Source organism: Schistocerca serialis, chromosome 1 (genome assembly GCF_023864345.2).
Source record: "Schistocerca serialis cubense isolate TAMUIC-IGC-003099 chromosome 1, iqSchSeri2.2, whole genome shotgun sequence".
In the NCBI taxonomy this organism is placed as follows: Eukaryota; Metazoa; Arthropoda; class Insecta; order Orthoptera; family Acrididae; genus Schistocerca; species Schistocerca serialis.
In genome coordinates this window covers 1,022,611,657-1,022,637,507 of record NC_064638.1, presented here as the reverse complement: position 1 = coordinate 1,022,637,507, position 25,851 = coordinate 1,022,611,657, and the positions used below count along the sequence as shown (strand labels likewise).

Sequence of the window (25,851 nt, the reverse complement as noted above, 5' to 3'; positions counted from 1 at the left end):
GGAAGACAGAGTAAAACTTCACATGACCTCCACACGTAACATTGGTCTGAACAATACCATCCTTAACAAAGTGAACAATGATATAGAAAGGGTACAATGTTAACAGCACATTTCTCTAAAAATCAAACAGCCTAATCAATTAATATGTTAATGCATGACTCAGAGAAGTGGGGTTGTCTTTCTCCCAGCTCTGAGCAAGTTAAACAGCTGACAATAATCATTCTTAGGTACAAACTGCTGCTGTCTTCCGACAAATTTCCTTTCTTGAAAAATAATAACATCACTCAAAATACACATTCTCCTAGCCTACCAATGAACTCATCTTACTGATCTTCGGTGTCCTTTACAACCAATCTTTCTTTATCTAACAGACGCCATAACAAGTCAACGCAGCGCTGCTGAATACGTCCATCACCCACCACACTTCAAATAAGGATGTATCAGACTGCGAAGAGGCAAAGACTGTGTCACGAAAAGATCAAAGATTATTCAACAGTAACGTAACTTCATCTCTCTCTGGCGTGAACATCGATAACATACGAAAACCAAAATTATTCAACCACCTTACAACATTGACGATGTTATTGAAACATGGAAACATGAGATTATCACATGACGTATTTTTTAATACTAAACTTTTTGCAGGCGACCCTGCAATTGTACAGGATAGTGAGACATAGCTACAAAGATCCAACCATAGACAAAGTTTCTAAAGAATGTAATAAGAAAATATTCATTCCAGAAACAAAAATGATGTCTTTCAAAGGGACAAAAACGCTGACGAACAAGGTCATAATGAGAAACAAAACCATTTAACAAGTTAGTCACTTCAGTTATCTGGGAATTATTATTAGGTACCAGAAAGAATCCCACATTGACAACAAGCAAGAGAAATGTTAAATGATATGAGGAACGATCAACAGAACATCGAGAAATAAAGTGAGAAAAGACACAAAAATCAAGTTAATGGGAACCCCCGCATTGGTATTTGGAAGAGAAACTTCGTCTGTTACTAACAAACAAGAAAGCAGAATCCAGTGGCACAACTGAAATTTCTAAAATGAATTAAGGGCTGTAGAGGATTAATGGGCTCAGAAATGAAGGCAAAAGACCAGAGCTTGAACTATATGCTATAAACGAGAAGATCAAGTACAATCGAGAAAACTGGCTAGAACGTCTACAAAGAATGTCAGATTTAAGGCTAGTAAAACAATTCTTAAATTTCAGATCTTTAGGTACAATATCCAAAAGAAGACCAAGAAACTGATGACTGGCTACTTACAAAACGGAACAGGCCTTTGGTCTAGACCATGATGAAAGAATAAGAAGAAGACTGAAGACTTACAAGCAAGCAATATTTATTCGGATTTTAGCATTCGTCAACAAAAATTTGAAACATCCCCAGCCTCAAGGATCGCACTCCTTTGGACCACGGTTAAAAAATGCCTCTGAGCTCTATGGGACTTAACATCTGAGGTCATCAGTCCCCTAGAACTTAGAACTACTTAAACCTAAGTAACCTAAGTACATCACACATATCCATGCCCGTGGTAGGATTTGAACCTGCGACCGTAGCGGTCGCGCGGTTCCAGACTGAAGCACGTAGAGCCGCTCGGCCACATAGCCCGGCTGGACCTCTGTTGTTTCGGACGATTTATACGTAAAACGGCCACTGATGCCGCTGTCAATGCTGTCATTGGTTTGCTTGAAATGTTTCATTACTGTATGTAGTCTACATAGACGAAGACTAATTATGAAACTGTATGTCTGCTACTAAAAAATACAATAAATTGCTAATAGAAAATACCGTAACCAGCGATAAAATTCCTGAGATTCATTAGCTATATGCAGACCGTATGGTGCAATAGTCGAAAGCCAATAAAAAAAGGAGAACACTCCGCCACCCGCCACTGGCGCAGCTCTCACCTGTCGCAGTTCGCACGTAGCCGTGTGTCGCCAACGCGACAGTCAGCTGTTTCCGCCACCCGGCGTCGCAATGGATCGACCTGGAGCGCAGCCTGGCGTGACGAATTACTCGCACCCGTCCTGCTGCGTCAGGTGTGATGGATCGGCAGCTCTGCTTGTTATTCACCCGTTCCCCAACGCACTCGACACAAAAAAGCTCTCATCACTGCTTATAGCATTCACTGTATTTAGTTGGCACGTTCTGTGCAGAAACACTTCGTCTGCTCCCTCATCCTTCGAGTACATTATTGTGTTATTTGTTTAATCTCTTACATCATAGCATGTTTTTCGACATATAATACGTATTTCATCAAACTTAGTTAATGAACATTGAAAATGTTAATGTTATGAATATGAAATAATAGAATTAAAAATGGTGTAAAACAAGGCATGACTCATATAATGGAATTCGGAATAATAAATAATAACGCAAGGAGTAGCATGGCTAACGCAAATATTAATGAAAACATACTGGCAGTGGAAGATAAAAGATGGGTGTATAAAAGTAACATAGCTGTTTCTGAGGGAGAAATTTCAGATAGATTGCACCAAATAGGGGCCCTTGTAATAGGCCGGCCGCGGTGGCCGAGCGGTTCTAGGCGCTCCAGTCCAGGAACCGCTTGACTGCTACGGTTGCAGGTTCGAATCCTGCCTCGGACAAGGATGTGAGTGATGTCCTTAGGTTAGTTAGGTTTAAGTAGTTCTAAGTTCTAGGGGACTGATGACCTCACAAGTTAAGTTCAATAGCGCTCAGAGCCATTTGAACCTTGAAACTGAGGAAGGTCTGTTGGGAAAGAAGATACTTAATTGTGTAAGTAGTACTTACAGAACAAAGGCAGACATTATTGCTGTTTTAATAGGTACTAGTGAAATCCTCTCCCATCCGTTAAAGAATCGAACTCTCGTGTATAAAACGTCGAATTTCTGCATCTGTGTCTCACAAAACGATGTACTTTTCCGTGTATATTCAATAGTATATGTAAATACTATCTGCAAAATATGTTGCGAACGGTATTACTAGGAAAGAAGTAATAAATCTATACGTCATGCTTGATGTTGCATGGACAGCGGAAATGTATTAAGCGATAAACGTGTCTCCTTTCAGCCGTTTTTGAGGGTGTCAACAAGAAAAAGTTCCGTAAATATTTGGAATTATGCATTGCAAGATGCAAGTCACACACTCTCGAATATTGGATGAATATACTCTCGGTAATTTGCGCACCATGAGATATGTTGCCTCAAGAAATATATACAGTTTCTAATGGTACTACTTGACGTAATGGTAGCATATCTCGAAATTTTCCCTGTAAATAAGCCTTGAATAAACAACAAGAGCAACTTGGATTTTGGATGGATTGAGCTTCAATTCTATATTAATTATACTGCTACGTCTAGTACCTTTGTAATGACCATCGCAACTACAATGTTTGTTCTTTCGGGATGACACGGCAATCCGCCACATAATGTTTTCTCTAGTATTCAAAATAAATCAAGTTTGGTTTCCTTTTCATCAAGTAATACTGGCTGATATTGAACGAGTAATTTAGTTCAGAGACAAGTTATTTAGCATCTCTACTGAGAGAGAACGAGCGAGCTATACATTGTGTTTTTAAATACAGGTCAATTGACGGTCACGTTCAACCGCTGTGTTGTGTGCGATGGAAATGAACCGGCCATGCGGAGTAGCTGCACGGTTTGAGGCTCCATGTCACGGATTGCGCGGCCCCTCCCGACGGAGGTTCGAGTCCTCCCTTGGGCATGGGTGTGTGTGTGTTGTTCTTAGCACAAGTTAGTTCAAGTATTGTGTAAGTCTAGCGACCGATGGCCTCAGCAGTTGGGGTCCCTTAGGTATTTACACGCATTTGAACATTTTTGGAATTGAACCCTGCTAAATATAGAATGTTCGTGCCTTTTCACTGACACCCTTATTCTTTAATCAGAGTGGGGGTTGCTGCAAAACGGTTTACTTTAGGCTAGGCGCGCACTGGCGATTTTCCGTCGTGCGATTTATTTGTCGCAAGAATGGAACACAGTGGCTCGAATAGGAGCGCGCGCACGTGCGACAAAAAAGTAGCGGTGATTTAAAAGACGCAACCGGCCCTATTTCACGCGCGACGCGATTGTCGCAGGTGTGGAATGATTCACAGGCACTGGCATGGGCCCGCGCGCACTAGCGACGCGATTTCTCAGTCAGTCGCTCTCGCTCTGTGTTACATACACACAATTTCAGTGCGCCAACAGTATGTCTGATAACGGGAGTTGCGCTACGGATGACATTGGAAGTTGTGTTGTCGATTCAGAAAGACTTATTGCAGAAGTAGAAAAGCGACCAGCTCTCTACAACGGGAAATTAAAAGAATACAGTGATCGCAATTTCAAAGAGAAACTATGGGGAGAAGTATGCCGCAGCCTAATTCGGAACTGGACTGAACTGCCTGGACCAGAAGACTAACAAAGGTATTTCATGGTTCACTTATTTTATTCATTCATGTAGACATCACAGTTACAACAATTTAAATTTTTTCATATTGCCAAGATACTGATCCTTGTGGAGTCGCAAAGTTGTTTGCAAAATAATCCCTTATCTGCATACCACACGCATCAGCTCTTATTCCTACAGGCTCACAGCCTTGCAGAAGGCATTCATACGATTCGTCCTCAGTTCGTACACCATCATTTCGTCTTACGAAATTATGCAGAATTCAACATGCCTTTATGATTATGTCTGAAAAACCAACATCCACATCCATAGGTCGATGAAATATTCTCCATTTGTTAGCCAAAATTTCCAAAGTACATTCCACCATTCTACGAGCACGACAATGTCTATAATTAAAAACACGCTGTTTCATTGTCAAGTTTTTCTTCGAGTACGGCTGCAGAATCTGTCTAGACAGTGAAAATGCTTCATCTCCTACAAAATTAAAAGTTTGAGACTCTCCTTCCTCATCATGTGGTAATTTTTGAGGGTTTGGAATGTTTAACTGATTAGATTTCAGTTTTTTATAGAAGTTGGATTTCTTGAACACATTAGAATCCCCATTGGCTCCGTACGAGCCCACGCCTATCACACTGAAACAACAGTCACCGTCCACTACGGCCAAAAGTATTGTCGAAAAATAATTCTTGTAATTATAAAACTTTGAGCCACTGTCAGCAGGCCTCTTCAGTCTCACATGTTTCCCGTCCACAGCACCAATGCAATTTGGAAAGTCAGTTCTGTCTAAAAACTGTTTGGCAATAATCTTCCAATCATCTTCAGTTTTTTCTGCCATATGAATAGGCTGTAGACATTGCCACAACTGCTCGCATGTATCCTTAACAATTTCTCTGATTGTAGTGGCTCCCAGTAGGTATTCGTAGTGTAATGAGCTGCCGACATTCTCTGCTCATTAGACAGTTCATTTCATTGAACAGTTTCTGTAATTCTTCTTCACTTCACCTGAGGCTACCAGCGTCATCAACGAATCTTATCACTGGATTCATTTTTCATAATGTTAGTCGAATTCCTTAACCTTTTTTAATTTCCACCGTTGCTTCTACGATGTGCAGGTTGAACAGTAAGAGAGAACATTTGTACCCATCAGTCTGAGCACCTTTCTCTTGATCTTTCGTTCTTATACTTAACCTGTTGGTTCTTTTATATGACTGTTATTCGTCTTTGGATTATTCCTATTTTTCTAAGAATTTCTAACATCTTGTTCCATATTACGCTGTCGAACAGTTCTATAGAATAAGAAATCTGTCTGATAAACATGTAAACGGTACTCTTTAGTACTGCACTGTGGAGCGCATTAGAATCTGTTGAGTTAGCTGGCAAGCGGAGGGTGGAATAATGATAAAGCATACGAAAAAATGGTGATCGAATATACCGAAGTGACAAAGATAGCGGGGAAATGGTTAGCTGCTAAACCAAGGGGATTTAATCAGAAGATAGAAGTTGCCATTGGTTTGTCTCGGATTGGCCTGATAGCTCGCACCTTTTGTTGGTCACTATTTTTGGCTACCATGTGCGTTATGTCTCCAAAAATTTACGTAGTTTCTCAGATGTAAGTTTCTACCCCTGGGGATTGTTTTCTTGCTAAAGCAAAAATTTGGCAGCCAGACTACAGGTAACATGAAGCCCGTCTTTCTACTGAAGTTTGGCCCCGCAGACACGATCTTTCGCTTTCGACGGGTGGCGCTGTCTTGTTAATAATCATTGATTACTGAAGCCAGCACAACTACATTCTTCGTCACACAAGGAATACCGGATGCGAAAATACACGGCCCAGTCACATTAATGTGACCACCGCCTATGTTCCATGTCAGCGTGCAGTAATCACATACAGACGGGAGGTGGCACCGCTAGCAGTGCAGGGTATATCAAGCGCGTCAGGGGACGCAGAAAACAGTACACTCGTTGTTGTAATTCGCTAACGGTGCTATTTATCTCACGTCCCAAAGGGCATGGTCGTTGGCTTGCAGAGTTTGTGAACTTTTCACATGCCGCCTTGGTGCATGGCAAAATGGCGCTATTCAAAACTGGCATGGAGGCAACTTCTGTACACCCCAGGCTATAAATGACGGGGTGAACTACGACCTTGGAGATGTGTATGGGCAAACAGACGTGCAAATCGTGATAAACTGACCGCCCAGATGAAACAAGGTCCTGCCAACAGTGTCTGCTCAACGACTGCTCTGTGAACGTTGGTGTGGATAGTCATCCGCAAAAGGCGCCTTCTTAATACACATGCTGACTGTTGTTCATCGGCGGTGAAGGATAGAATTTGCTCGTCAGTACCGCAACTGGACGATCGATAACCTTTTTAGATGATTGACGTTTTATGCTCCATCACACACATGGCCGCTGACATGTACGACGTGAAACGCCTGAAAGCAGGCAAGCCGAACAATCGCCGGAAGAGTTCAAGCCGGAGGAGGGTGCTCTGTGGTTTGGGGAATATTTTCTTGGCATTTCCTGAGTGATTTCGTCATTCTTGAAGGCACAATGGATCAACAAAAGTATGCACCTACCTTTGGGAGCCATGTCCATCCCCACATGCAGTTAGTTTTTCCTCGGTACGAAAGCATCAACCAACAGGACGATACAACGTGCCACACAGCTCGCAGTGCACGTGCGTGGTTTGAAGAGCACCAGGATGAGTTTGCCGTACTGCCCTGGCCACCATATTGCCCAGATCTCAACCCGATCGAGAATTCGTGACCACCTCGATCGGGCTGTATGCGACATGGATCCTCAACTGAGAAACCTAGCACAGCTGACCACGCTACTGGAGTCAACATGACTCCACATCCCTGTCGATACCTTTCAAAACCTCAATGACACATTATCTGTACGTCTCGTAGCGAACGGCGCTGCAAAATAAGGCCATTCAGGTCTTTGAGAGGTGGTCGCATTAATTTAACTGTGCAGTGTATATTTTGTATTCATTTCTTTATCTTTGAAACAGCTCTCTTGCCACCCAGAATGCTCCTCTAGCAGTCGCATACAATTAGTCGCATGCAATCGATAGTCAACGATGGAGTGTATGTGCTCCATAGAAACAATGCAAAGTCTCTGAGTTATCATTGGACGTCGCATGAAAGAGCATAGGCTTTTCTTTTATCAGGAATGCGTGAAGCAACATAGTATAAATATCGACTATGTAAACTATGACACCGTGGTGATATCGCCATATGATGAATAAACTCTTTGAAGACGAGACAATTCAGCACTACAATCAGTAGCACTAAGAAGGAAGTACTATGTGCCTTCAGCAGAAGAAAGCGAAGAGCAACGCTGTTTTTGACGAGGAGTCCGTGGTTAGGTGAAGCATGTTTGTGGACAAGCATAGGAATTGCTTTTACTGTGATAGTTTAGCGACACTGTAAACCCCTAATCGTTTTAAAAGTCAAAAATAGAGCTGCATTGTCCACGTGGCTGTACAGGAATACATTTTGCAAGGCCAGACCATGAAAAATCATGAAGAAGAGAAGTATCGCAAGCGGATTATCTTAAAGTGGTTCTAGACTAATTATTAAGAGTGCGTTACAGGAATGTTGTGAATTAGAAAATAATTGGTGCCTCTAAAAGAAATATACTGCACCAGTCTGAAAACAACCGGAATAATGTGTCTTTACTGATTTAAAAAACGAATAGTAAAAGAAGTCCTTTATGTAAAATTTACGACATTATGCACGAAGACCAAAATATTTTCAACTGTCGAATCACAGTGATGACTTTTATGAAACTTTTATAAACAGGTCAGTTCTCTCCTGACCCCATGCATCACCATAGTTTCTTTAAAATCTCTAAAGACATTACTAAAACGAAACATGCCTCTTTGCTTACAGCATTTTCTTGAAACCGTCATTTTGATAACTTGAACAGCTTTTCTAATTTAAGGTGTCTCAGTAACGTGGTGCACCCTTTATAATGTATTGGAATTTTTATCATAAAATTGTATTTGGCATTGTTTTCAGTTGTACCAAGACGTTTTCTTCATGACCGTTAACAGGTACTGCTTCATTTTCCACTTCCGCAGAGTGCAATATAAGCTGTGTCTCTCGACGCCTCAAAAAACTGTTTTCGTCGCTTAACACATCCTAAACTTAACTGATGTTTAGCGAAGAACAAAAGAACTAATTTTGCTTATCCATTAATTTTTTTCTGATAGCTTTTTATGTTTTCCTCATTTCACTACTCTTTAGTTTTTTGTTTAAAAAGAATATGTCAAAATGTTATTTTTAGGTTTTAAAATTTCTTCATTATTCTTGTGAAACATTTCAAGCGACATGTGACGATATATATCTGCAGGGAATCTAGGCAAGGGGAAAAAAACGTTAAAATTTATTTGTATATTTCGTCCAAAAGATGTATGCAGATTCTGAGAAAAGGATTAGTTACTTCTTCTTAATAACTGTCACTTTTTAAAAATCCTGTAAACCTATAATAAAAATCTATAAAAATTCGAGGAAGATGGTAAATAAAACATTTCACTTCGTCGTTTACTCTTTTTTCTCTTTCTGATACTAGGTTAAATGAAATATTGAATTCCAGTACTATTTTCTGGACGGTGTTATATCATACTATATATATTCACTAACTGTCTACGTATTTTCCCCGTAAAAATAACAGTAGTAACATTTTTCCTAATACCATTAGTCACTTATCTATAAGAAGAATAGAAATGAGAATAAAAATAAAATATGCAAAGAAATAGCAAAGCACAACGGCGACATTAAAGACAGAAAGGTTAAAAACCCACCAGATAATGGCGTAACAGTTCTAGAAAGAACGTAAAGATCACTTGATCAATAGCAGACCGACACGTTTCCGCCAACGTCAACATCAAAATATTCTCCTATAGATGTAAACGTTAAAATCTGTTAATGGTGACTACAGAATGTTTTATATTTATTGTACGTTCTGCTAACATTGCATAGAGAGTGAGAAGATCTACACCATTTCTTACTGATCACTGCTATTAACCGAAGATAAATTACAGTCGAATACCATAGTTGATGGCATGGCTCTACTCGACTACTATAGTTGATATAATGGTTCCACTTTCGAAACGAAGTGTTGTGACGAGGAGCTATTTCTGATTGTGTTGCAGGAGATAGTAGTGACCGTGTTGTTTAGCTAACATGTTTTCCTTTAATAGGAATAATCGATGTGGCATTAGGCGAGATTCATATCTTCATTAGGCGAGATTCATATCTAAAACTAAAACACAGGAGGACGGTTTCTATTACTCGCCTCAGCTTATGCGTGTCATATCAACGTTTGTCGAAAACAGTAAAATTCCTACCTTTACTTAAAAATTCCCTGTCCGTATCACGCATTTAAAAGCTGCCGTTTTCGATGCACTACCATTAGAGAGAAATTAGTATGTCCCTAGCTATAGTCTAACTCATTCCTGATTATCGATTTGCTGGGACAATTTGCAAGTATGTACTTTACATTTCCCACAATAGACGGAAAGTTGTATAGCGTATAACTAAAATAGAGCATTAATTTTATTTTCACAGATCTATGTTCTTCGAAAACCCGCAGCTGTGACATAGATTAATTAAATGATAAAACAGTGCACATAACAATTTTTCATGTATTGTACAGTTTAGAGTTCCGAATTATCAAGGACAAATAAGTACACTGATATTTTATTATGTTTGCGTGTTTCTTCTTCGGCCTCTCTTTCTCTGCAGACGACTTTTTGTAGTTTACTGCAATTGTAAAAATGGAAATAATGTATCTTGTGATTTTTTTTACGGGTTAATGTTGGAAAATCTTTTTACTGGTGCTGTGCCTCTTTCCACATTAAAAAATCCACACACATGAAACTCATCACTCACACTGTTTCTGTGTCGTATGAAGATACAACGACAGTATAGCTTCGCGAAGAGTTTGGACACCATAAGGGCAGCTACATTTTTCATTAATTGCATTATCATCTTACTGAATACTTAAATGATTCATTGTGGACCATATTTTATTTCATACCATTTTGTTGCAAAAATTGAGTGAAGTGTATAAAAGAATGAACATATTTACGGATTTTCTCTACTTATTATATACGGGAGAAATATTTGAAGAAATTAATCGAGTCCCTATCTACGTTGTCACTGAGAATTTTTTTTCTTGATTATTGTGGTGTACAAAAATTTGCAGATACTCTATTAAAAGGATTGTATGTGATTTCTGGAAGTGATGGAGAATGTTTTTATGTTGCTATGGTTGATTTTGTGAACTGGTTAGCAACTCACATAAAAAACACTGGACATCCATTCTGAAACGTGGAAGAAGGTCTTCAGATATTTAATCACTTCCAAGAAACACATACAATGGATAGAGAAGATTGAAATTTTTGTACACCACAAAAAGCAAGCAGCAAACTTCTCAACGACTGATTTATTTTGTCTGATTTTCTGACTTCAGTAAAGCCACAAAAAGTAGACTACAGCGCAAGATAGGCGGAACATCTCAAACGCAAACATCATCTAAAATACCAATGAAAATAGATTCATTTGGTAATGAAGTAAAATCTCGAAACCCGTCGTGCTATGCAAGAAAAAATCGCAACTGGTACAGTGTTTTATTACTGAAATCATAAAACAGAGCAAGGTCGTAGCAAATTTATTTTATTTTTCTATTTTGGCCAACTAGGAATCATATGATAATTCTATTGCGTCCCATTTTCCTTTCGTCTCCTACTGATACATCTTTCCACCACACCTGTTTTTTCCGTCAGACCACACATAATCTACTTCTGCCTTCGGATCCTTCTGTTGAACCATTTCTTGCTGAAAATATGCCTTTCTGCTGCTTCTTTTGCCTCTGTTTTATGCAGTTATCAATTTCATTTTACATGTCCGATCCAGCTTCTTGTTATCTTACTTTTCCAGAGATACGTGAAGAACTGTTTGTCGGACAGTTAATGTTCACACTTCATAAATAACGAATTTTTTTCTTGTTTTTGCTATTATTTTAACATACCTCATCATTGTTTCCTAATTTATCGGCCACTTTGCTTCTCATTGCATCACAAATTTGCACTCACATTTCTTCTCTATTTTCAAATGCGTGCTACGGGAAACTTGTTTTACGCGCTTTTAATGCAGCAATGACGATTAAAATTCAGTATAACAGTGTCGATCACAACAAATGTTTATTATGATGGCAACCGGTATCGGTCTACAATTTAGACAATCTTCAGGCTGTAAGCATCATGATGGCGGCTGGTACCGGTGGATGGAGGAAGACCCATAACAACACCGACGACAACGGCTGTCGTCCGTTTTCTTACAGATCTCTGTCGACCGTACAAGCCGCCATCATGGTGCTTACGGCGTGAAGGTAGTCTAAATTATAGACCGAAACCGGCTGCCAATCATAGTAACTATTTGTTGCGATCGAGACTATTTTACTCAATTCTAACATCTCACACCGATCACTGTCAAATCCCCATTGAAAGAATGCTTTCTAAAATTTTAAGCTACAATGTAGGTTGCCCTCATTTCTAATCGAGTAGTTTTGCCACCTTGAATTTTATTGTGTGCTGCCTGAATACTGGTGTTGTTGCAGGACTGGTGGGGTCTGGAGAAGCTGCGGATGCCGAGAGCCGCGTGCTGGGCGTTTTCGGCCGCGAGGAGTGGAGGGACTCTGGTAAGCTGACACAACCTACTACACACCAGCAAAGCCAAAGAAGAATGAAGGAGGGTGACAGCTGAACACTTTGATAATATTGAGAATTTAATTTTCTCTCTCGCTCTCTCTCTGTCTATTTGCTCTTTGAGACGAACCCATATGTTGCGAATATCGTGCTACACTCTACCAACTGAGATATCCAGTCAGACTTTCCCATTCGTGATTGCTATGATTTAGTCGTTATGGGGTAAAAACTCTTGACACCAGTTACTTGTAGGTCCTGATCATGAGCCATACGAGCTAGCTCTCTTTTTCTTCATACTTATAGAATTTTAGGGTCAAAGTACGATCTTAAAGCAATAAGGCGAAATTCGATTTTCGAGCGCTCTTAAGTACAAGACATTTTATGCTTGTTAATACAGTCAGCGATAGCTGAGTGCATAGCATAAGAATTTTACAGTCGTAAAATCACTGGTTCGAATCTCGTTTGTGGCAACTTTTTCCCATTTTTATTTAAATTCCATATTTAACAGTTATTGAACTAAGAATTTTTAGAAAAATACCGTATTTTAATTTTAATTACTAGTCTCATGAAAATAAATTAAAAATTCATACATGCATGCAAACTTCCTTATTGTTAAAATGAAACGATTTGTACACGATGTCTCGGAAGTATTGTCCATTATTCAGTGATATGACAGCAACAGTCACTTGAAGTAAAAAAATTCGTATGGATATATGCCCAGTTCCGAATTGTTTCCTAGGCAGAACACACTTAATGTTCCTTGTTATTTATTTTCTGCATTATTCGGTACATTGTCAGGTTCACCCATGTACACACGTACAACACTAGGACAACATTACATCATGCGTTTTACAGCACGCGTTTTACAAAGTATCAATCGAAAAATAGGTATTTGTTTCACATTCACCTCTAACATTATCGTGCTCGTCATGTTACAGTTCACAATAAATATCCAGGTGTCTCAAAGTCAACTTCAATGCATTTGTGCACTCTTGGGAGAACAGGTTGTGTTGCTTGTCTGAGTGCCCCTGCATGTACCCTAATGAGGGCAGCAGCGTCCATGATGCGACCTTTTGTTTGCTCGCCTCAAATATCATACAACCCCATAAACAAAAAGCTAGTGGCGTAAGGTCTGGCGATCTTGCTGGTCAGCTAATTGTACTACCAAGAACAATACAGCGTTTGGAGTAAGTGTGGTTTGGACGTTCCTTCACACGCCTGGTAAAGTATGGAGACGCTCCGTCATGCCTTCGGCGGGCTAGTTTACTGGCAGAACGACATTCTGAGTACAGGGGCTGAAACAACGCGGTAGGTTGGACAGGATAAAACGTTAATGAGGTTAGGTGAGTAAAACGTGCGTACCACCAGCCCAAAAACGAACTTAAATTAATTGCGTTATATCTCGGAAACCGTTTGAAATAGAACATTCGTCCAGATGAAGATATTTGCAGCAAATGAGCGTTCTTGTTACGTCCCCGAATAATATTCTTTCTGGGACACCCTGTATAGACGTTTGTATGTCTGTGCTCGGAAATCTTTGACTTTTTAATGGCGTTGTTTCTCGATATTTTTTGAAAATTGTGTCTTCCTGCCTTGGGAAATCGACCGCCGGGCACCGACTTTCAAATTCTATGATGATAAAATACTGGAAATCAGAGCTCGTACGGAAAGATATAGGTGTCCGTTTTTTCCGCCCACTTTACGAGTTTTGAATAATAGAGAATTGTGAAGATGGTTCAATGAACCCTCTGCCAGACACTTAAATGTGATTTGCAGGGTATCTATGTAGATGTAGATGTTGTTGTTGTTGTTGTGGTCTTCAGTCCTGAGACTGGTTTGATGCAGCTCTCCATGCTACTCTATCCTGTGCAAGCTTCTTCATCTCCCAGTACCTACTGCAACCTACATCCTTCTGAATCTGCTTAGTGTATTCATCTCTTGGTCTCCCCCTATGATTTTTACCCTCCACACTGCCCTCCAATACTAAATTGGTGATCCCTTGATGCCTCAGAATATGTCCTACCAACCGATCCCTTCTTCTGGTCAAGTTGTGCCACAAACTTCTCTTCTCCCCAATCCTATTCAATACTTCCTCATTAGTTATGTGATCTACCCATCTAATCTTCAGCATTCTTCTGTAGCACCACATTTCAAAAGCTTCTATTCTCTTCTTGTCCAAACTATTTACCGTCCATGTTTCACTTCCATACATGGCTACACTCCATACAAATACTTTCAGAAATAACTTCCTGACACTTAAATCTATACTCGATGTTAACAAATTTCTCTTCTTCAGAAACGCTTTCCTTGCCATTGCCAGTCTACATTTTATATCCTCTCTACTTCGTCCATCATCAGTTATTTTGCTCCCCAAATAGCAAAACTCCTTTACTACTTTAAGTGTCTCATTTCCTAATCTAATACCCTCAGCATCACCCGACTTAACTCGACTACATTCCATTATCCTCGTTTTGCTTTTGTTGATGTTCATCTTATATCCTCCCTTCAAGACACCATCCATTCCGTTCAACTGCTCTTCCAAGTCCTTTGCTGTCTCTGACAGAATTACAATGTCATCGGCGAACCTCAAAGTTTTTGTTTCTTCTCCATGGATTTTAATACCTACTCCAAATTTTTCTTTTGTTTCCTTTACTGCTTGCTCAATATAGAGATTGAATAACATCGGGGAGAGGCTACAACCCTGTCTTACTCCCTTCCCAACCACTGCTTCCCTTTCATGTCCCTCAACTCTTATAACTGCCATCTGCTTTCTGTACAAGTTGTAAATAGCCTTTCGCTCCCTGTATTTTACCCCTGCCACCTTTAGAATTTGAAAGAGAGTATTCCAGTCAACATTGTCAAAAGCTTTCTCTAGGTCTACAAATGCTAGAAACGTAGGTTTGCCTTTCCTTAATCTTTCTTCTAAGATAAGTCGTAAGGTCAGTATTGCCTCACGTGTTCCAGTATTTCTACGGAATCCAAACTGATCTTCCCCGAGGTTGGCTTCTACTAGTTTGTATCAGATGTAGATGGGCTAAGAAAATCGAAGAGGGCCAGGGCCATAAGATCTCTTTGTAAGTCTTGTAAAGTTTAGTTTCCATTTTCTTGATGTTTTGTATCAGATACTTTGCATCTCGTGGGACTCTTGCAGAGTACGGGGACGGCGCTGGCGGCGCGGCGGACAACCTGGCTCAGCCGTCGCGCGGCCCCCGAGAGGTGGGCGCCAGGTCCCACAGCGACAGCGCCTGCCTACCGCCAGGGGCGCTGCCCGCGCTACACGCCGTTCTCGCTCTGCAGCTGCAGCTACTGCTGCTGCGGTGATGGACCACCACGTCTACAACATAACCACTGTACAACTTTTGTAAAATAAACCCAGTCTCCCAAATCATGCGCTTATCCAGATTATTTACAACAAACACGCACCTCTTGTCCTTTTAACAGTGTCATACGAGTTACTGTAGAATGGATAAGAAAGGAGCTGGAAAACAAGTATATGTTCCACAAGCCAAAGCACTTCTCGCTACAGGCAGATTCGATGCTTTATGACATAGTTATTCAAGATATGGTTGACTTCTTGCAGGATGGGAATCGTAAGACTGGACCTAGAAAAAGAAGTATGTGGTTCACAATTCAAAGCCTATCCCGAACGTGACAGATTCGACACTTTATAACCCAGTTCTGTGGGTTAATGCAGAACTGAAACTATAAGAACGGATTTAGAAAACATGTATGTGATCCACAGTTAAAAGCACTTCCCAAAAGATACAGATTCGATACTTATGACCTAGTTCTTGACGGTATGGTATGAGCTACTGTGGAACCGAAATTGTAAGACTACCTGGTCCACAACTCAAAGCACTTCCCAAAACATACAGATTCTACGCTTTTTGACCTAACCCTTGACGATGTCACATGACTCTGCAGAACTGAAATTGTAAGGATGCATCTAGAAAAACGAGTACGTGGTCCACAGTTCGCATCATTCTTTCGCTACATGCAGAGTCGGCACTTTATGATCGGTTCTTACTATTAATGCAAGTGTCAAAAATATCGTATTTTTATAGCTATTACGAAAAGAAGTACTTTATTTAATACGTTAACAGGAAGCATTCCTTGAGTTTTCCAATAATTTATACTTGGTGAACCCGCAAATCGGCGACAAGAATTCGGAGTCTCGTTAAACTCCTTGTGGCAGTACTGTCCCGTCAGCATATAAAATACCAAAACGAACCGTTTCCGCCGTGATACAGGGGCTTTCCTTAGGGAAAATAAAGATTAACTGCGGCGTGTGTGCTTCAGTATATCACTCTTTTAAAGGTGTCACTAAACCAACGATGTCATATAAGGTAGACTAGCGATTTTTGGCTTCTCTTCCTCGAGTTCAGTCTCGACTTCTTTCTTAGCCATTCTAGATTTTCACTGTATTCCCCACTCAATTTGATGAGATGAGTATCCATTCCTGCGGAACACTGTTCGTAGTTGGTGTAGCTCCTCGTCGAGTCTCTCCTAGTGTGAAAGTGCTAGAGCTCTACGGACCAGTCTTTAGGACCGCATTTCTTTGTGGCGGGTGGTGATGGCTGGAGGCGTGGAGACAGAGGCTGGAACACCGGGAAGCACACAAATAACCGTCACAATACCTAGGAGGGGCAGGCAGAAATTGAAACCTGATCAGTTTACTTAATTTTAAAAGTTTGAAAAAAATTGTTTTTTGTAATGAATTTTTCTACTAGATGTCGTAGACTTCGTAAGTGTTCTAAGTTTTTCAGTTAAACTTAACCACAAAATTCAAGTGTCAGAAGTAGATAGCACTTTCCACAACGAATATCATATTCAACATTATCAGGTTCATTACCTTGCTTACATATCAGTATACGTTTAGAAAGTATGTTGTAAGGAAAAGTCAACAATAATAAACAAATTCTGCAGTTTTTAAATTTTTTGTGATGGCCATTAAGCACCCCCAGCTTGGTAGCAGACGTTATTGAAAGTTCGTTGATATTGCTAAGAGCACTCTAAAAGATATTTTCAGATTCTGGACACTACTTACACATCAGCTCGTTTTTACAAAGTGTGTTGTTAGTACAAGTCAACAAAAATGGACAAATATCTTTTTTTTTAATTTTTTATTTGTGGATATAAAGTAACCTCTCTCATAATGTGCATTACGGAAAACGCGTTGGTATGGCCAGCGTTAATCAATCGCGACGAGAGAACGTGAGAGGTCCTACAACGTTCGCACAACTAGCGTGGTGGTTTCCCTGAGTCTACCAGCAGGAATCCACGACCCCCAGAGCCGGCCGAAGTGGCCGTGCGGTTAACGGCGCTGCAGTCTGGAACCGCAAGACCGCTACGGTCGCAGGTTCGAATCCTGCCTCGGGCATGGATGTTTGTGATGTCCTTAGGTTAGTTAGGTTTAACTAGTTCTAAGTTCTAGGGGACTAATGACCTCAGCAGTTGAGTCCCATAGTGCTCAGAGCCATTTGAACCACGACCCCCAGAAGTTCGTCGCTGATACCTAGCGGGCCACGAACCGCCAACAAGCTGTGTCGCCCACAAATACCATGCCACATATCGCCTTGTTCTCTCCTAACACTCACCAGTGTTATTTTAGGAAAGACTGGTAGGCTCATAAGGCAAGTGAGTATACCGCAAATCTCGCAACACCTGATGAACGGCTGGCTGTTTTGTCAAAATTCTGAGCATAAAATGGAAACAACGTCTGGGCAGAACTTTGTCTAGCCGGTCGCGGCAGTGTCTTATGAGGCCGCTACCCTACCGTCACACGCGGCCCGTTGTACCCCGACTAATGGCAACCAGGACGCCGGGGGCCTCTAGCCGCAATCCAATTTCATGTTTTCGTGCTGCTTCAGGATTTCCGTTGTCACTATTAATCGGAAGCTTATAACATAAATAATTTCTGCTGGTTTTGGTATAAGGGACTCGTGAGCTCCGAGGGCTCGGTACGGAACAATAATTCGATTAGGATTTAATCGGTTTGTTACGCCTGTTACCTTCGTTCTCTGTGAATACCTGCGAAAAACCTGAAAAATGCAACCACAAAACGTACAACACAACACACAAACGGAAAAACAATGACGTGTTGGCCGTCGATGCGGGAACAGCACGGGATGGCATCGTCGTACCTCTCACTTCATTCAGTGGATTCATAAGGGTGGTGTATATTAGGAAATTCTTAATTAGGAGAACCTCTCAGTACTATTACCTAAGGCTAACAACGTACAGCAACACAGCTGGAGAAACAAAGCTGAGACCTTACAGAGCAGTACTGAATTCAGATTTGAAGGTGAAGAGTTAAAGTTGGTATTACTGTTGTCACCAGCAGGAACTGTAAGTGAAACAAGACACAAACTAGACACATAACTCATACCATTGAGAGCTGCATAGTAGTGAAGTGCAATAGAGATACAAAAGTAAATATGGGAAATAAATCAAACGAAGTGCAATTTCCGAGTAAAAAGCCACCGGAGGCAACTGGTCTCTTATAGTGAAATATTCAGAAAATGTCCCCGAACTGCGAAAATGTTTTCTGCGGAGTTCAGACTCACCACGTATATGAAAAGCTTCTAATAAGAAAAGGAATAGAATCTGTGTGTATTATAAAATCAAAGTATTCGTACATTAATTGATGCACTTTAAAATGATTAAGTACAGAGCACAAATTACCAACAAAAAATTGATAATACACACTCACTGTAAATCTAATACCCTATATTACCTAAGCTACATTACTATAGACAACATTTTAATTTTCCTTCTAGTGGAGGTTGGATAATAATTGCATATACACACTTCCGAGTAAAAAAGCCTAAGTTTCTGGTAGCCTCCTATCCAATTCGCAGTTGATTAGTCAGGCGCTAATATCAGCTTTCACAGGTCAGCGTAATCCACATCACCTCCCACTCTTTGGGGTTAAATGTTATCACTTTCTCCAGGTACTGTATCGACAACAGATTCGACAATAAGCACATCGGACAAAAAATTGTTACTCACATAAAATATCACCACATAAAATAGCCCCTCTTCTGCGAGAACATTAGTCCACACAGATTCTTCAGGTACACAATATCAGAACGAAGCCACTCATTGATAATTAGATCCCTTAGAGTTGCAAAATTGCACGTATGTTCCTTGCTACATTTCATCGCCTTTCCAAGAAAATCCGGTAGTTATGAATGGGATGAAGATGAAGTGATTTAGTCGAAGTGCGATAGAATTTCTCTGTGTTTCCGAAACATTATGGCCTGCATGTAGCCCTGAGTCCGGGGATGTCGAGTGGTGCATTTCACCCACCGTACGAAATAGTACCAGCCATTCTTCTTGTGATTAACATCGGTTGATACATCAGGTCAGTCGAAGTGTGATACAGTCCCCGAAAGTTGATAAAACCAGAAACGTCAAGAAAGCTGCTGTTCTGGAAGACGGAGCTGTTCACAGCACACTCTTCATAAAACTGGAGGAGAAAGAAAAAGTCGTGGTCACCAAAGACGGTACGAAAACAACACCAAAGCATCACAGAACCACCTGGAACTGATCTACGTCCTCTGCACACTGCCGACTGTACGCCTCGTTGGGCCATTGGTCCTCTTGATGCCCTGCATTATATGAAAACATGCAAAACTGCAACTCGCTAGACCACAGTACACCCTCTTGTGAGCAACTGTCCAATTTCTATGTCGTTGGATTATAGATGTGGGAATATTTGTCTGGCGCTGACAACAATGGCCCTTTGCGTGAATGTCCACTGGATGTTAGCACTGAAACTGGTTGGGATGGACGGACAGGAGCGATATTTGTCGTGTTTGAAACCGATTCTCATTGAGAAGGTGTGAAACTCGTCTTAGGATATTTTTACAACTACACTCCTGGAAATGGAAAAAAGAACACATTGACACCGGTGTGTCAGACCCACCATACTTGCTCCGGACACTGCGAGAGGGCTGTACAAGCAATGATCACACGCACGGCACAGCGGACATACCAGGAACCGCGGTGTTGGCCGTCGAATGGCGCTAGCTGCGCAGCATTTGTGCACCGCCGCCGTCAGTGTCAGCCAGTTTGCCGTGGCATACGGAGCTCCATCGCAGTCTTTAACACTGGTAGCATGCCGCGACAGCGTGGACGTGAACCGTATGTGCAGTTGACGGACTTTGAGCGAGGGCGTATAGTGGGCATGCGGGAGGCCGGGTGGACGTACCGCCGAATTGCTCAACACGTGGGGCGTGAGGTCTCCACAGTACATCGATGTTGTCGCCAGTGGTCGGCGGAAGGTGCACGTGCCCGTCGACCTGGGACCGGACCGCAGCGACGCACGGATGCACGCCAAGACCGTAGGATCCTACGCAGTGCCGTAGGGGACCGCACCGCCACTTCCCAGCAAATTAGGGACACTGTTGCTCCTGGGGTATCGGCGAGGACCATTCGCAACCGTCTCCATGAAGCTGGGCTACGGTCCCGCACACCGTTAGGCCGTCTTCCGCTCACGCCCCAACATCGTGCAGCCCGCCTCCAGTGGTGTCGCGACAGGCGTGAATGGAGGGGCGAATGGAGACGTGTCGTCTTCAGCGATGAGAGTCGCTTCTGCCTTGGTGCCAATGATGGTCGTATGCGTGTTTGGCGCCGTGCAGGTGAGCGCCACAATCAGGACTGCATACGACCGAGGCACACAGGGCCAACACCCGGCATCATGGTGTGGGGAGCGATCTCCTACACTGGCCGTACACCACTGGTGATCGTCGAGGGGACACTGAATAGTGCACGGTACATCCAAACCGTCATCGAACCCATCGTTCTACCATTCCTAGACCGGCAAGGGAACTTGCTGTTCCAACAGGACAATGCACGTCCGCATGTATCCCGTGCCACCCAACGTGCTCTATAAGGTGTAAGTCAACTACTCTGGCCAGCAAGATCTCCGGATCTGTCCCCCATTGAGCATGTTTGGGATTGGATGAAGCGTCGTCTCACACGGTCTGCACGTCCAGCACGAACGCTGGTCCAACTGAGGCGCCAGGTGGAAATGGCATGGCAAGCCGTTCCACAGGACTACATCCAGCATCTCTACGATCGTCTCCATGGGAAAATAGCAGCCTGCATTGCTGCGAAAGGTGGATATACGCTGTACTAGTGCCGACATTGTGCATGCTCTGTTGCCTGTGTCTATGTGCCTGTGGTTCTGTCAGTGTGATCATGTGATGCATCTGACCCCAGGAATGTGTCAATAAAGTTTCCCCTTCCTGGGACAATGAATTCACGGTGTTCTTATTTCAATTTCCAGGAGTGTACTTTTCTCACGCCGTGTTGCATGGTTGCGGATAAGATACTATTCCTAGTAGATGCATTGGCTAGTCGAAGGTGATAAAGTGGACAGCTTCAATCAAGATGTGGCACGTCCAGACGTTGCAAGTCTTCCTTGCCTTTCTTTCATGTCACCACGCTGACGTGTCTTACAGAAGCATTCCATATAAACGGCTGGTCCATACATCACTTCTACGACCTTCGTAGGCCGTAGAGGGTCACATGGCACGTTGTGTAGCATTTTCTCCGCTATCTACAGTATTACAGACCGACCACTGTGCGCTTTTAACCCTCGCAATACCGACGGTAGGTGGTTGGCTGGGTGGGGGTGCTGCGGAGGGGGTAGCTATTTTATGCCCATCTTTCGGAAATGTTGTAGTCAATTACTTTATATTTTAAAATTATGAGAAAAATCTTTTTGACATTAATTCTGCTACCTGATACCATAAATGACTGAAATTTTTCAGTTAAAGGAAACAACATCTTTTAGCAATAGGTGGCACTTTCTCCAATGAATGTCATATTCGATACTTTCAGATTCGGGCCCTTACTTACACATCAATACCTCTTTAAAAATTGTGTTGTGAGTAAATATCAACAAAAATTAACGACTTTTGCACTTTTTTTTAGGATGGGCATAAAGTAACCCTCGCCCCCTGTTGGTAGTACATATTGAGAGTCGTCGATGTTGGTAATAGTGTGCTTTTAATCTTCTGGACCCTACCAACGTATCAGCACATCTTTAAAAAGTGTGTTGTTAATACAGGTCAATGAAAATTAAAAAATTTACTTTTTTAATTTTTTATCATGGACATAACGTATCAACACAATAGGTAATGGAAGTTGAGGAAAATTCATTGGTACTGCTATGGTTAAGATGATATCTTTTCTCCGGTGAGCTTGAAATCACTCGTCATTTTTACATGTCACCCTCTTTACTTGCACAGTCTCAGATGTACATATATTAGAGATGATTTCCAGTCAGAATTACACACATTTAAAAAAAAAAGAATTGCATCATCCTGATTCCAAGAACTCCTGAAGATAGACGTTGACTGGATATTGTCTCACAAACGCAGTCCCTTCGACTGTTCAGAGACGTCACTAAATCCGCCCAAAGATGTAAACAACCTTGCATGAGTAGCGCCTATTAGACGGAGGGGGTCCGTTAGCCAATCAGCTCCAGTCATTCCACCAGGAGGGAGCTACAAGGCTCGTGCTTTTTGTAGTTCAGTAGTTCAACCATGCCTAGACGGTCAATACCGCGGATAGACGACGTCTGCATTGTTACTTTGTGCCAGGAAGGGCTCTCAGCAAGTGAAGTGTCCAGGCGTCTCGGAGTGACCCAAAACAATGTTGTTCGGGTGTGGAGGAGATACAGAGAGAATATAACATCTTGGACCTACTAATAACAAACAGACCCGAACTTTTCGACTCTGTAAGCACAGAACAGGGAATCAGTAATCATAAGGCCGTTGCAGCATCATTGAATATGGAAGTAAATAGGAATATAAACAAAGGGAGGAAGGTTTATCTGTTTGGCTAGAGTAATAGAAGGCAGATTTCAGACTACCTAACAGATCAAAACGAAAATTTCTGTTTCGACAATGACAATGTTGAGGGTTTACAGAAAAAGTTCAAGGCAATCGTAAAATACGTTTTAGACAGGGACGTGCGGAGTAGAACTGTGAGGGACAGGAAAAACCCACCGTGGTTCAACGACAAAGTTAGGAAACTACTGCGAAAGCAAAGAGAGCTTCAATGCAAATTTAAACGCAGCCAAAACCTCTCAGACAAACACAAGCTAAACGATGTCAAAGTTAGCGTAAGGAGGGGTATGCGTGAAGCGTTCAGTGAATTCGAAAGTTAAATTCTACGTACCGACTTGAAAGAAAATCCTAGGAAGTTCTGGTCTTACGTTAAATCAGTAAGTGGATTGAAACAGCATATACAGACACTCTGGGATGATAATGGCATTGAAACAGTGGAAATAAAGCTGAAATACTAAACACATTTTTCCAAAGCTGTTTCACAGAGAAAGACCGCACTGCAGTTCCTTCTCTAAATCCTCGCACAAACGAAAAAATGGCTGACATAGAAATAAGTGTCCAAGGAATAGAAAAGCAACTGAAATCATTCAACAGAGGGAAGTCCACTGAGCCTGACGGGATACCAATTCGATTCTATACAGAGTACGCGAAAGAACTTGCCCCCTCCTAACAGCCGTGTACCGCAAGTCTCTAGAGGAACGGAAGGTTCCAAATGATTGGAAAAAAGCACAGGTAGTTCCAGTTTTCAGGAAGGGTCGTCGAGCAGATGCGCAAAACTGTAGGCCTATATCTCTGACATCGATCTGTTGTAGAACTTTAGAACATGTTTTATGCTCGCGTATCATGTCATTTCTGGAAACCCAGAATCTACTATGTAGGAATCAACATGGATTCCGGAAACAGCGATCGTGTGAGACCCAACTCGCTTTATTTGTTCATGTGACCCAGAAAATATTAGATACAGGCTCCCAGGTAGATGCCATTTTCCTTGACTTCCGGAAGGCGTTCGATACAGTTCCGCACTGTCGCCTGATAAACAAAGTAAGAACCAACGGAATATCAGACCAGCTGTGTGGCTGGATTGAAGAGTTTTCAGCAAACAGAACATAACATATTGTTCTCAATAGCGAGACATCTACAGATGTTAAAGTAACCTCTAATGTGCCACAGGGGAGTGTTATGGACCATTGCTTTTCACAATACATATAAATGACCTAGTAAATAGTGTCGGAAGTTCCACGCGGCCTTTCGCGGATGATGCTGTAGTATACAGAGAAGTTGCAGCATTAGAAAATTGTAGCGAAATGCAGGAAGATCTGCAGCGGATAGACTCTTGGTGCAGGGAGTGGCAACTGACCCTTAACATAGACAAATGTGATGTATTGCGAATACATAGAAAGAAGGATCCTTTATTGTATGATTATATGATAGCGGAACAAACACTGGTAGCAGTTACTTCTGTAAAATATCTGGGAGTATGCGTACGGAACGATTTGCAGTGGAATGATCATATAAAATTAATTGTTGGTATGGCGGGTGCCAGGTTTGGAGAGTCCTTAGAAAATGTAGTCCATCAACAAAGGAGATGGCTTGCAAAACACTCGTTCGACCTATACTTGAGTATTACTCATCAGTGTGGGATCTGTACCAGGTCGGGTTGACAGAGTAGATAGAGAAGATCCAAAGAAGAGTGGCGCGCTTCGCCACAGGGCTATTTGGTAAGTGTGATAGCGTTACGGAGATGTTTAGCAAACCCAAGTGGCAGACTCCGCAAGAGAGGCGCTCTGCATCGCGGTGTAGCTTGCTGTCCAGGTTTCGAGAGGGTGCGTTTCTGAATGGGGTATTGAATATATTGCTTCCCCCTACTTATACCTCCCGAGGAGATCACGAATGTAAAATTAGAGAGATTCGAGCGCGCACGGAGGCTATCCGGCAGACGTTCTTCCCGCGAACCATATGCGACTGGAACAGGAAAGGGAGGTAATGACAGTGGCACGTGAAGTGCCCTCCGCCACACACCGTTGGGTGGCTTGCGGAGTATAAATGTAGATGTAGATGAACTGTTGATGACATGCTTCACTCAGGCCGCCCAAGGACTACTTCTGCAGTGGATGGCCACTACCTGCGAATTATGGGTCGAAGGAACCCTGATAGCAACGCTACCATGTTCAATAATGATTTTCGTGCAGCGACAGGACGTCGTGTTACGACTCAAACTGTGCGCAGTAGGCTGCCTGATGCACAACGTCACTCCCGTTGTCCATGGCGAGGTCCATCGTTGCAACTACGACACCATGCTGTGCGGTACAGATGGGCCCAACAACATGCCGAATGAACCGCACAGGTTGGCATCACGTTCTCTTCACCGGTGAGTGTCAAATACGTCTTCAACCAGACAATAGCCGGAGACGTGTTTGGAGGCAAGCCGGTGAGACTGAACGCCTTAGATACACTGTCTAGCGAGTGCAGCAAGGTGCAGGTTCCCTGCTGTTTTGGGGTGGCATTACGTGGGGCCGACGTACGCCGCTGGTGGTCACGGAAGGCGCCGTAACGGCTCTACGATATGTGAGTGCCATCCTCCGACCGATAGTGCAACCAAACCGGCAGAATATTGGCAAGGCATTCGCGCCCACATCGTGCACATCTTCACGATAACGACTAGAATGGCTAGCGTGTTCTCCAGACATGAACCCTATCGAACATGCCTGGGATAGATTGGAAAGGGCTCTTTATTGACGACGTGACCCACCAATCACTGTTGAGGGATTTACGCCGAATCGCCGTTAAGGGGTGGGACAATCTGGACCAACAGCGCCTTGATGAACTTGTGGACAGTATGCCGTGACGAATACAGGCATGTATCA

At 42.2% G+C, this 25,851-nt stretch overlaps 1 protein-coding gene across 1 annotated transcript in view; it reads left to right on the top strand.

Annotated features, from left to right (window-relative positions):
* The window catches only part of LOC126455032 (lachesin-like), a 1,182,593-nt gene extending 1,167,148 nt beyond the window's left edge, over positions 1 to 15,445 (top strand). The window contains exons 11-12 of the mRNA XM_050091144.1: positions 12,035 to 12,115; positions 15,274 to 15,445. Of these exons, the coding sequence (XP_049947101.1) occupies positions 12,035 to 12,115; positions 15,274 to 15,443 (251 nt within the window). The 3' untranslated portion in view covers positions 15,444 to 15,445. The remainder of the gene's footprint in view (positions 1 to 12,034; positions 12,116 to 15,273) is intronic.
* Positions 15,446 to 25,851: the final 10,406 nt, after the last annotated feature.